At 42.9% G+C, this 12,806-nt stretch overlaps 1 protein-coding gene and 1 long non-coding RNA gene across 3 annotated transcripts in view; both read left to right on the forward strand.

Moving 5' to 3' along the window:
• The first annotated feature begins 1,386 nt into the window (after positions 1-1,386).
• Positions 1,387-7,899, forward strand: LOC138977502 (uncharacterized). Of its 2 annotated transcripts, XM_070350348.1 has the most exons (4): positions 1,387-1,468; positions 2,991-3,125; positions 5,500-5,663; positions 7,322-7,899. In XM_070350348.1, exons 2-4 carry the CDS (start codon positions 3,053-3,055, stop codon positions 7,496-7,498), a joined length of 414 nt encoding a protein of 137 aa, XP_070206449.1. In that variant the 5' UTR covers positions 1,387-1,468; positions 2,991-3,052; the 3' UTR covers positions 7,499-7,899. The 2 variants fall into 2 exon arrangements, with proteins under 2 accessions (XP_070206449.1, XP_070206450.1); XM_070350349.1 differs by lacking the exon at positions 1,387-1,468 and having other exon boundaries at positions 2,799-3,125.
• A 2,091-nt stretch (positions 7,900-9,990) lies between these two features.
• The window catches only part of LOC138976769 (uncharacterized), a 4,990-nt gene continuing 2,174 nt past the window's right edge, over positions 9,991-12,806 (forward strand). Inside the window, exons 1-2 of the long non-coding RNA XR_011459142.1 lie at positions 9,991-10,158; positions 10,503-10,666. This is a non-coding gene — a long non-coding RNA (uncharacterized lncRNA). The remainder of the gene's footprint in view (positions 10,159-10,502; positions 10,667-12,806) is intronic.

The raw sequence follows: 12,806 nt of genomic DNA on the forward strand, positions 1-12,806 counted from the left end.
AAAAATTACACAACACCATGAAAAATCATCGACGGTCACGAATCTGCTTATATCAATAACACATTACGAAAAGCTCTAAATATGTTAAAAAAAAAATAATCGATTTCCTCTCCAGAGAAGGCCGAAAACAAAGGCATCCTGTCTGATAAATGAGACCCGAAGGGAAGTACAGTGTAACTCATTTTACCTGAGCTCAGGATGCATTCTTTTTATATATATATATATATATAAAAAAATTTAAAAAGCAACTCTTACACAACCCACAAAATCCCGAGCTAGTTCTTTCCGGAGAACTGTCTGAATGCGTTGAGTCGGGAATATGTTCGTCCCTTGTTCAGTCATTCAATCAAATGCACTCATTGTAGTTCCCTCCCCTGAACCAGCAGTTGAGTGGAAAGAGTCTATCGTGAGAAGGGCTCTGAACGTTTGAAACTTTTCGGTGAAAGCCCGTCCTTTTGTCATCTTAAAGTTTCGTCACTCTCCTGGGAAAATATCAGACTTTTCTGTTGTTTCTTTATGTTTTATAATCGTTAATAATTGTCTACCTATACCCGTGTGACTTGGAATAATAGGCCGTGAAAGGTAAATATGCGCCGAAATGGCTGCAATCTACTGGCCGTATAAAATGTCATCTCACACGGCATCACTGCAGAGCGCCTAGAACTGTACCCACGGAATATGCGCGATATAAGCGTCATTGATTGATGGATTGGTTTTGTTTAGTATATCTACAACACAACAAACCTATGATCAAAATGCGACAGTCTGTCGGACAATATAGGCTAACACTAAGCCGTCATCTAAACTGAACTGGAAATTGCATCTACCAGCGAGCACTCAGTGAGTAGTCATTGTTTGTGAGAAACTAAAAGAACATGATGATGCTGACACAAAACAGGCAAAGATTTAACAACCATCGCTCACTAAATCAAGACTCAGACTCAAGACTCAAGACTCAAAATGTTAGGTCCTTATAAAAACAAGGAAAATTGTCATGCAGTGTCGGGCGGTTACAGACATAAAATACATCACATTTACTAAGAATTAAGAGTTGCACCAACTTGTGATGAATACAAACATAGCCTACCAGTTCGACAGATCATATGCACGTTTATCCTACATACGTGAGAGAGACACTCGTGAGATAATAATCGTTCAAATCACACGTGTGTATATCATGTAAATGAGGTCATGTCAAGCAAGTCTGGCAGGGACCTGTTTTTCCACTGCTTATGATGCCAAAGTCACCGAGACAAACGTCATTATAGAAAAAAAAATTGCGCTCGCTAATTCACCCGCCTCGATGAATTTTTAGAACTAACACGTCACGCCACACTTTCAGAGTGACTCGTGACGTTTCTTTACTTGACGTAATAGATTGCACGAGGCTTTAGAAGAGATCGAGGTTCCAAAACAAGCGTCTTCAAGTTAGCTGCCTCGACTGCAGGACATTTTCAGTAAAATACACGTAAGTACAGTATGTAGGATAAGTGACAGAATACTACATGGCTTGCTGTGTCGTACCAGATTTACACTCGTTGCTTTTTCCAGAGACATACATTGAACAGCTCGCTTTCGCTCGCAGTTCAATATTTAAAAAAACAACTCGTGAAAATCTGGTACGTGACGACACAGCAAGTCATGTAGTATTCTCTATAGACACAGCAAGTCATGTAGTATTCTCTATAGACACAGCAAGTCATGTAGTATTCTCTATAGACACAGCAAGTCATGTAGTATTCTCTATAGACACAGCAAGTCATGTAGTATTCTCTATAGACACAGCAAGTCATGTAGTATTCTCTATAGACACAGCAAGTCATGTAGTATTCTCTATAGACACAGCAAGTCATGTAGTATTCTCTATAGACACAGCAAGTCATGTAGTATTCTCTATAGCCACAGCAAGTCATGTAGTATTCTCTATAGACACAGCAAGTCATGTAGTATTCTCTATAGACACAGCAAGTCATGTAGTATTCTCTATAGCCACAGCAAGTCATGTAGTATTCTCTATAGACACAGCAAGTCATGTAGTATTCTCTATAGACACAGCAAGTCATGTAGTATTCTCTATAGACAGTGCAACCCCCCGTTAAGACCTCCAAGATCTGACCGTGAAAGGCCTTGAAAGGGAGGTAATCAGTCCTAAATGTGGTAAATATACACACGTTTTTTGGGTGTTTTTTTTAGGAAACAGAAAATCCTTATAAAAAACACACCAGAAAAACAAACAAAACTACAGTGTCTTATAGTGGGAGTCCGAGTGAAAAGGGGGTCTCGTCTATATCTGCATAGGCCGCCACATCAATATGCCCTGGTGTAGTAGACCCACCAGGCACACGTACAGAGATAAGAACTGTGAAGTTGTATCTAACACTGACCCCTATATCTACAAGCACACAACGCAATTGCAAGACATCTATAGCATAAGTGTAAGGCCGGTGTGACGATGACATCTTGGCCCCATGGTCATAATTATTACGATTGTCTCGGCCTCGTTGATCTTGTATAAACTCCACACTGAACAAAAAAACACCCTTCGATAGTACTGATGAGCGACCTTGGGTACCTTACATTCGTGGGGCCAAATTTGTCCAACCAATGTTTTGTATTTAACTTAGAAATTTGATTCAACCTAAAATGTGTCCCTTCTCATTCAAGGGACGTAACCACTCGGAAGAAATCGACATTTGGGGTGAAATCTATTACATTTCACCACCAATTTTCTTCATATGCAAAAAACTGACATGCTTTTCGTCCTTAAATAATTTCACTTCTTTAATTTTACCAGGAAACAACATTTCAGTCTTGAATACTCATCGTATGTACATATCGAGGGGGCAATATGACCACGGGGCCAAGATGACATCGTTACACCGGCATCTTGACTGTCTTATCTTCCCCACTGGAACAGCCCGGTGTGTTTCATTTTGAAAATGACCTCTTTACTATATTTTACCCTGTAATCTCGGCCATTCTGTCTTCAGTCATCTTGTCCTTCCGAGTGAGTCCCTAGCATTTCAGTGCTTATCAACGTCCTTCGGTGGTGATGGTTGCCATGGATTCCGTTGCTCTGCTGACTGTTGTGGTCTGTTCCACGTGCATGCTCGTCTTCACAGATGGTTAGTAATTTCATTTATTCATGTATTTTATTTCTCCTATTTTTTACATTTAGTCAAGTTTTGATTTACATTTAGTCAAGTTTTGACTAAATGGGGAATCGAGACGAGGGTCGTGGTGTATGTGTGTCTGTCTGTCTGTGTGTGTGTGTAGAGCGATTCAGACTAAACTACTGGGCCGATCTTTATGAAATTTGACATGAGAGTTCCTGGGTATGATATCCCCGGACGTTTTTTTCTTTTTTTTTGATAAATACCTTTGATGACGTCATATCCGGCTTTTTGTAAAAGTTGAGGCGGCACTGTCACACCCTCATTTTTCAATCAAATTGATTGACATTTTGGCAAAGCAATCTTCGACGAAGCCCGGGGTTTGGTATTGCATTTCAGCTTGGTGGCTTAAAAACTAATGAGTGAGTTTGGTCATTAAAAATCGGAAACTTGTAATTAAAATTATTTTTTTATTAAACGATCCAAAAATAATTTCATCTTATTCTTCGTCATTTTCTGATTCCAAAAACATATACATATGTTATATTTGGATTAAAAACAAGCTCTGAAAATTAAAAATATAAAAATTATGATCAAAATTAAATTTCCGAAATCGTTTTAAAAACTATTTCATCTTATTCCTTGTCGGTTCTTGATTCCAAAAACATATAGATATGATATGTTTGGATTAAAATCACGCTCAGAAAGTTAAAACGAAGAGAGGTACAGTAAAGCGTGCTATGAAGCACAGCGCAATCGCTACCGCGCCAAACAGGCTCGTCACTTTCACTGCCTTTTGCACTAGTGGCGGACTACGTTAAGTTTCATTCTGTGAGTTCCACAGCTTGACTAAATGTAGTAATTTTGCCTTACGCGACTTGTTTATTTTTGCCATTACTTACTGTAATTTTGCTGGAGTCAGTGGAAGGTCATTGTTGAAACTGAGCTTCTCTGTAGGAAAATGGCAGCTTAATCTTGAAGGGTAACGATAAATTCCGAAATGGAATTAATGCGCTGGATTTCAAGAATTCATGACATAATTATTATAACTCGTTGAAGTCAACCAGTTACCACCATGAGCAGAAGATCCACACAACCTGCCACACATGTTCACCGGGTCTTTATTTTTTGTTCACCTTTCGTTTGTTGGTTTGCTTAGGTTGGTTGGTTGGTTGGTTGGTTGGTTGGTTGGTTGGTTGGTTAGTTGGTTGGTTGGTTGGTTGGTTGGGTGGGTGGTTTGTTTGCTTTGTTTTGTTTGTGTTTTTGTTTGTTTGTTTGTTTTCTTGCTTTGTTTCGTTCGTTCTTTTGCCATGTGTGTGTCACAGTTCTGTCGTCATCAGGGATGTGAGGCTCCTCAGCGAATAAGTCACTTTTGTTGAAACATTTCGAGTGAAATACAAACAAGTCGCGTAAGGCGAAATTACTACATTTAGTCAAGCTGTGGAACTCACAGAATGAAACTGAACGTAGTCCGCCGCTAGTGCAAAAGGCAGTGAAAGTGACGAGCCTGTTTGGCGCGGTAGCGGTTGCGCTGTGCTTCATAGCACGCTTCAGTTACTGTACCTCTCTTCGTTTTAACTTTCTGAGCGTGTTTTTAATCCAAACATATCATATCTATATGTTTTTGGAATCAGGAACCGACAAGGAATAAGATGAAATAGTTTTTAAAACGATTTCGGAAATTTAATTTTGATCATAATTTTTATATTTTTAATTTTCAGAGCTTGTTTTTAATCCAAATATATCATATGTATATGTTTTTGGAATCAGAAAATGACGAAGAATAAGATGAAATTGTTTTTGGATCGTTTAATGAAAAAATAATTTTAATTACAAGTTTCCGATTTTTAATGACCAAACTCACTCATTAGTTTTTAAGCCACCAAGCTGAAATGCAATACCAAACCCCGGCCTTTGTCGAAGATTGGTTTGCCAAATTTTCAATCAATTTAATTGAAAAATGAGGGTGTGACAGTGCCGCCTCAACTTTTACAAAAAGCCGGATATGATGTCATCAAAGGTATTTATCGAAAAAAAGAAAAAAAGTCCGGGGATATCATACCCAGGAACTCTCATGTCAAATTTCATAAAGATCGGCCCAGTAGTTTAGTCTGAATCGCTCTACACACACACACAGACAGACACACACACACACACACACACACACACACACACACACACACACACACACACACACACACACACACACACACATACACCACGACCCTCGTCTCGATTCCCCCCTCTACGTTAAAAAATTTAGTCAAAACTTGACTAAATGTAAAAACGTGACAAACAACAACAACAACAACAACAACAACAACAACAACAACAACAACAACAACATGTACTCGTACATGTACTTGGTAATGTTGCATACGTCTAGGCCTTCCGATGGGTCAGGGAGGATGTCCGTTCCTGCCCTGTCCTGCACCACGACCCGGATGTAAACAGCTGGCACCGACCCTCTACTGGCTCAACCAATCAGACACCGGCTTGCAAGTCCTGTGCCAGGGGTGTGAGATGTGTACAGAGCCTCAGGCGGACGAGGTCAGTACTGTAATACCTTGCGAGTTATTTGATGGTGATTCACTCGGTGATCGGTTGAGCGAAAATGCTGATCAGTTGATCGATAGTAGAGTTATTCAGTAAGTGAAGGCATAGTTATTCCTGTGAAAAATATTTGGCTCACCACCATCTCAGATCTGGTTGTCGTGTGCCCCCCCTCCCCCCTCCCCCCTCCCCCCCTCCCCCTCCCCCCCTCCCTTACGCTTAATCTTCGATCATCTTCATGCAGGGCCGGACTAGGCTAAGAGGAGGGTGTGTGTGTGTTTGCCAGTGGTGGTCCAGGGGGATGTTCCCCCTGGCGGGGTCAAGGGGCAGAACCCCTTGTGGGGGCCCCTGAAACTGATGGGTAGGTCATATTCTGAGATAGGAAAATGGTCGCTCCTTGCATAAAACGGCATAAAATAAACAATAATAAAAAATGTTTTAAATAAGTGAGGTACATGTTTAGGCTAGGGGGGGAGGGGGGTTGCGCAGCCCCCATAACCCCCCCGGTAGTCCGGCCCTGTCATGATTTATTTTTTTTTCACAAAGCAGCGTGTTTCCTTTCATGTGTGAAAGCTGCAAAACTCACCGAGTCAGCTGGCAGTAAAGTTCCGTAGGACCCAGTGATGTCGATGTCGTCTCTAGGCACTGGTACACAATTACAGGGCTGGATCTAGAGAAGGGGGGGGGGGGGGGGGGGGGGGAGGTTCTGGGTCAATCTGGAAGCAACACTCCGCCCCTGTTATTCGGCAAATGTTTTTGTTTTTTCTCAAAGAGAGACCCACCATATTCCATTCAAATGGTAAATTTCTACAGCGTCCCCGCCTGACCAGCCCTTGTACCCCCGCCTTCTTTTGGAAGCCCTCCCTCTCAATTGGTACATGTGTGGTGTGTGTTTGTGCACAGAGGCCATGTTGTGTGTGTCATTACAGAGGCCATGTTGTCTGTGTCATTACAGAGGCCATGTTGTCTGTGTCATTACAGAGGCCATGTTGTCTGTGTCATTACAGAGGCCATGTTGTCTGTGTCATTACAGAGGCCATGTTGTCTGTGTCATTACAGAGGCCATGTTGTCTGTGTCATTACAGAGGCCATGATGTCTGTGTCATTACAGAGGCCATGTTGTCTGTGTCATTACAGTGGCCATGTTGTGTGTGTCATTACAGAGGCCATGTTGTCTGTGTCATTACAGTGGCCATGTTGTGTCTGTCATTACAGAGGCCATGTTGTGTGTGTCATTACAGAGGCCTTGTTGTCTGTGTCATTACAGAGGCCATGTTGCCTGTGTCATTACAGAGGCCATGCTGTGTGTGTCATTACAGAGGCCATGTTGTCTGTCATTACAGAGGCCATGTTGTCTGTGTCATAACATTGGCCATGTTGGCTGTGTCATTACAGAGACCATGTTGCCTGTGTCATTACAGAGGCCATGCTGTGTGTGTCATTACAGAGGCCATGTTGTGTGTGTCATTACAGAGGCCATGTTGTCTGTGTCATTACAGAGGCCATGTTGTCTGTGTCATTACAGAGGCCATGTTGTGTGTGTCATTACAGAGGCCATGTTGTCTGTGTCATTACAGAGGCCATGTTGTCTGTGTCATTACATTGGCCATGTTGTCTGTGTCATTACAGAGGCCATGTTGTCTGTGTCATTACAGAGGCCAGAGAGGGAGCTGACCAAAGAGTCGCAGTGTGAGGACATCCTGTGCGCCCCCCTGCCCTCCTCCTGTGTTGTCCACGCCACCAGGGAGCCCTCCCAGCTGGTGGCCAGTAACGGTCAGCCCTGTCCCGTCTGTCCGGTCTGCCTCGACTACGTCTCTGGCCTCACCGGATGAATAGGTTAAGACACGCACGAGAGCGTCGACATGCACTGGGAAAGGAAACATCGTGCATTTTGTATTCGTGACATTGCAAGGAACACCGTCTGAGTTTTGTTTTGATATGATATATTTTGCCTTGATATAGTTTGTTTGTCTGGACATGATGTAGGTGGGATTAGAGTCTGAATTGTGAAGTTTCTTGTGAATTCAATATCTGCGCAGAAGTTCAAGATAACTTTTATTTTCATTGCTTCTCTGTGAATGTTAGTTTGGACGACAGCTGTGTGTCAATGTATGATTATTGTGTATGTGCAAATCGTTATAAGGCAAATCTTTACCACGCAAGTTGGAAGCGTCGAAGACAATTTTCCATTTTAATGTATTCATATTACTGCAATAAAGTATTGTTATTGTTATTGTTATTGCTATTGTTATATCGCTGCTCGCTCTTTTTGTTCCGTCTTGTTTTTGTATTGCTCTGATGTGAAGTAAATGTAAACAAAGATTACGGTGACCCCTTTTAGCTTAGTTGGATTCACACACACACACACTCACACACATACACACACACACACACACACACGCACGCACGCACGCACGCACACACACACACACACACACACACACACACACACACACACACACACACACACACACACACATACACACACACTCACATGAACACGCACGACAGTGTGCACGGCATACATTATTTTTCAATGAATCCTGACACAATTGCAAGACCTCTGCAGGGTACAATGGCTGTTTTATATAGACCTCTGCAGGGTACAATGGCTGTTTTATATAGACCTCTACAGGGTACAACGGTTGTTTTATATAGACCTCTACAGGGTACAATGGCTGTTTTATATAGACCTCTGCAGGGTACAATGGCTGTTTTATATAGACCTCTGCAGGGTACAATGGCTGTTTTATATAGACCTCTACAGGGTACAACGGTTGTTTTATATAGACCTCTACAGGGTACAATGGCTGTTTTATATAGACCTCTACAGGGTACAATGGCTGTTTTATATAGACCTCTACAGGGTACAATGGCTGTTTTATATAGACCTCTGCAGGGTACAATGGCTGTTTTATATAGACCTCTACAGGGTACAATGGCTGTTTTATATAGACCTCTACAGGGTACAATGGCTGTTTTATATAGACCTCTACAGGGTACAATGGCTGTTTTATATAGACCTCTACAGGGTACAATGGCTGTTTTATATAGACCTCTGCAGGGTACAATGGCTGTTTTATATAGACCTCTACAGGGTACAATGGCTGTTTTATATAGACCTCTGCAGGGTACAATGGCTGTTTTATATAGACCTCTACAGGGTACAATGGCTGTTTTATATAGACCTCTGCAGGGTACAATGGCTGTTTTATATAGACCTCTGCAGGGTACAATGGCTGTTTTATATAGACCTCTACAGGGTACAATGGCTGTTTTATATAGACCTCTGCAGGGTACAATGGCTGTTTTATATAGACCTCTGCAGGGTACAATGGCTGTTTTATATAGACCTCTGCAGGGTACAATGGCTGTTTTATATAGACCTCTGCAGGGTACAATGGCTGTTTTATATAGACCTCTACAGGGTACAATGGCTGTTTTATATAGACCTCTACAGGGTACAATGGCTGTTTTATATAGACCTCTACAGGGTACAATGGCTGTTTTATATAGACCTCTACAGGGTACAATGGCTGTTTTATATAGACCTCTACAGGGTACAATGGCTGTTTTATATAGACCTCTACAGGGTACAATGGCTGTTTTATATAGACCTCTGCAGGGTACAATGGCTGTTTTATATAGACCTCTACAGGGTACAATGGCTGTTTTATATAGACCTCTACAGGGTACAATGGCTGTTTTATATAGACCTCTACAGGGTACAATGGCTGTTTTATATAGACCTCTACAGGGGACAATGGCTGTTTTATATAGACCTCTACAGGGTACAACGGTTGTTTTATATAGACCTCTACAGGGTACAATGGCTGTTTTATATAGACCTCTGCAGGGTACAATGGCTGTTTTATATAGACCTCTGCAGGGTACAATGGCTGTTTTATATAGACCTCTACAGGGTACAATGGCTGTTTTATATAGACCTCTACAGGGTTTGTTTTTGTTTGTTTTTTTGCTTAACGCCCAGCCGACCACGAAGGGCCATATCAGGGCGGTGCTGCTTTGACATATAACGTGCGCCACACACAAGACAGAAGTCGCAGCACAGGCTTCATGTCTCCCCCAGTCATATTATTCTGACACCGGACCAACCAGTCCTAGCACTAACCCCATAATGCCAGACGCCAGGCGGGGCAGCCACTAGATTGCCAATTTTAAAGTCTTAGGCATGACCCGGCCGGGGTTCGAACCCACGACCTCCCGATCACGGGGCGGACGCCTTACCACTAGGCCAACCGTGCCGGTCCTCTACAGGGTACAATGGCTGTTTTATATAGACGACTGAAACAACGTCAGAAAGGAGTGTCACTTTAAGTGCGACCCTGTTGAGCAGATATCGGCCAGTCTAGAGTCACAGTCTCCTTCTTCAGTGCTCACTTGCGTTCCAAAGCGGGGATTGGTGCCATGTATTGTGTCGTTCTATTGACTTGTGTGGTCTGCGCCACTTGCATGCACTACTTTACAGACGGTTAGTACTTTTTCTTGATCATTTTACTTCAATATTACTTTAGTGGAAAGTTCGCAGTTGGAAACCTTTGTATATGAATGGGACAGACTGTACATATAGGCTACAAACTCAATTTTCACGAAAGTCCACAACCATCCGACAAAGGGAAACAGAAGCTCTTTCTTTATCAATTTTTCTTGTTTGTTTTTCTTTCGTTCGCCTTGCATTTGTTTCAGTGTTTCCTTGCTTTAGTTTCGTCGCAGTGGAAGCGGACTAAACGAGGGTGTAGATTGGGGCGGTTTAGAAAATGAGATTAACTTGTTAAATTGTCGAGTGAAATATTCAGTAATTTTGCGTGCGTCTAGGTCTTCCTATGGGTCAGGGAGGATGTATTATTCTGCCGTGTCCGCCGCCCCCACCCGGATGTAAAACGATGGAGACCACCTACTACTGGCGCAACCAATCAAACTCCGGGTTGCAAGTACTGTGCCCCGGTTGTGACGTGTGTGTAGACCCCGAGGAGGAGACGGTAGGTATTATTAATATTTTGTGCAAATTTATCTGATGATGATTCACTGAGTGATTAGTACGAATAATGTTAGTGCCGTTGATCGTTCAATATTTTGTTTGTGAGACGCCATTTTGGAGACGATGTCTGGCGAATTTAATCTTTATAAGCCCAAGGGACATTCGCTTTGTTATCATTTGGACACACTTGCAACTGGAAAGCGGTTTCGTTGTCCCGACTTTGTTCATCCACTTATCTTGTATCCCGGCAGCGCTGACAATTATCCATCACTGACGCGAACAGACCGAAACCGGCCCTTCGAATTTAGGTACTCTAATCTGCAATACAGCAAGTGCGTGCACGTTTCAATTCTCAGGGGAAACTGAAAAGTAAGACGAGAAAAAATCAAAGACTGCAAGACAAAATTACAGTGCAAGACAAAAATACAGTCTTGAAAGATTACCTCAACAAAGTGACATTTATCATTTGAATAATGGAACGTTCAAACAGTTATCAAAATGTATTCCTTGGTGTGTGGTGACGTCTTTATAAAGTCCAAACCGGATCGTGTAGCTACTAGGGCGATCTAAAGCCGATATATCTGACAAGGGTTGCCCCTTGTCTCCGGTGTACGTCAGTCCTACTTTGTGACTGTTTGTGTACAGTGGAGCCCACTTTTTAAGACCCCCCCCCCTCTCCATTTTAAGACTCCCCCCCCTCCATTTTAAGACTCCCCCTTTGAAAGACCTGATTTTGGGAGGTGTTTAAAGGGTGGTTCCACTGTATTACGATCCCACCCCGAACGAAGCGAACATTGCCATGATCATTACATAATGATGGTGTATGTGTGTACACATGCCATGGTTATTACATAATTATGGTGTATGTGCCTGTACTGATGCAATGGCCATTACATAATTATGGTGTATGTGTGTACACATGCCATGGTCGTTACATTATGATGTTGTATGTGTGTGTGTGTGTACAGACGCCATGGTCGTTATATTATTATGGTGTATGTGAGTGTGTACAGATGCCATGGTCATTACGTTATTATGGTGTATGTGTGTGTGTACAGTGGCCGTGGTCATTACGTTATTATGGTGTATGTGTGTGTGTACATTGGCCATGTTGTATGTGTGTGTACAGAGGCCATGTTGTCTGTGTGTGTACAGTGGCCATGTTGTCTGTGTGTGTGTACATTGGCCATGTTGTATGTGTGTGTACAGAGGCCATGTTGTCTGTGTGTGTACAGTGGCCATGTTGTATGTGTGTGTACAGAGGCCATGTTGTCTGTGTGTGTGTACAGTGGCCATGTTGTCTGTGTGTGTACAGTGGCCATGTTGTCTGTGTGTGTGTACAGTGGCCATGTTGTATGTGTGTGTACAGAGGCCATGTTGTCTGTGTGTGTACGGTGGCCATGTTGGCTGTGTGTGTACAGTGGCCATGTTGTCTGTGTGTGTGTACAGTGGCCATGTTGTATGTGTGTGTACAGTGGCCATGTTGTCTGTGTGTGTACAGTGGCCATGTTGTATGTGTGTGTACAGTGGCCATGTTGTCTGTGTGTGTACAGTGGCCATGTTGTCTGTGTGTGTACAGAGGCCATGTTGTCTGTGTGTGTACAGTGGCCATGTTGTATGTGTGTGTACAGAGGCCATGTTGTCTGTGTGTGTACAGTGGCCATGTTGTCTGTGTGTGTGTACAGTGGCCATGTTGCCTGTGTGTGTGTACAGTGGCCATGTTGTCTGTGTGTGTGTACAGTTGCTATGTTGTCTGTGTGTGTACAGTGGCCATGTTGTCTGTGTGTGTACAGTGGCCATGTTGTCTGTGTGTGTGGACAGTGGCCATGTCGTCTGTGTGTGTGTACAGTGGCCATGTTGTCTGTGTGTGTACAGTGGCCATGTTGTCTGTGTGTGTACAGTGGCCATGTTGTCTGTGTGTGTACAGTGGCCATGTTGTCTGTGTGTGTGTACAGTGGCCATGTTGTCTGTGTGTGTGTACAGTGGCCATGTTGTCTGTGTGTGTACAGTGGCCATGTTGTCTGTGTGTGTACAGTGGCCATGTTGTCTGTGTGTGTACAGTGGCCATGTTGTCTGTGTGTGTACAGTGGCCATATTGTCTCTGTGTGTGTACAGTGGCCATGTTGTCTGTGTGTGTGTAC

This window comes from Littorina saxatilis, linkage group LG9 (assembly GCF_037325665.1).
Source record: "Littorina saxatilis isolate snail1 linkage group LG9, US_GU_Lsax_2.0, whole genome shotgun sequence".
Classification (NCBI taxonomy): domain Eukaryota; kingdom Metazoa; phylum Mollusca; class Gastropoda; order Littorinimorpha; family Littorinidae; genus Littorina; species Littorina saxatilis.

Bases quoted from the DNA above. Each gene is read 5' to 3' on its own strand.
- LOC138977502 (XM_070350348.1), top strand. From the start codon at position 3,053: ATGGTTGCCATGGATTCCGTTGCTCTGCTGACTGTTGTGGTCTGTTCC. The intron at 3,126-5,499 runs GTTAGTAATTTC...GCATACGTCTAG, and splicing joins CATGCTCGTCTTCACAGATG to GCCTTCCGATGGGTCAGGGA. The intron at 5,664-7,321 runs GTCAGTACTGTA...GTGTCATTACAG, and splicing joins CAGAGCCTCAGGCGGACGAG to AGGCCAGAGAGGGAGCTGAC.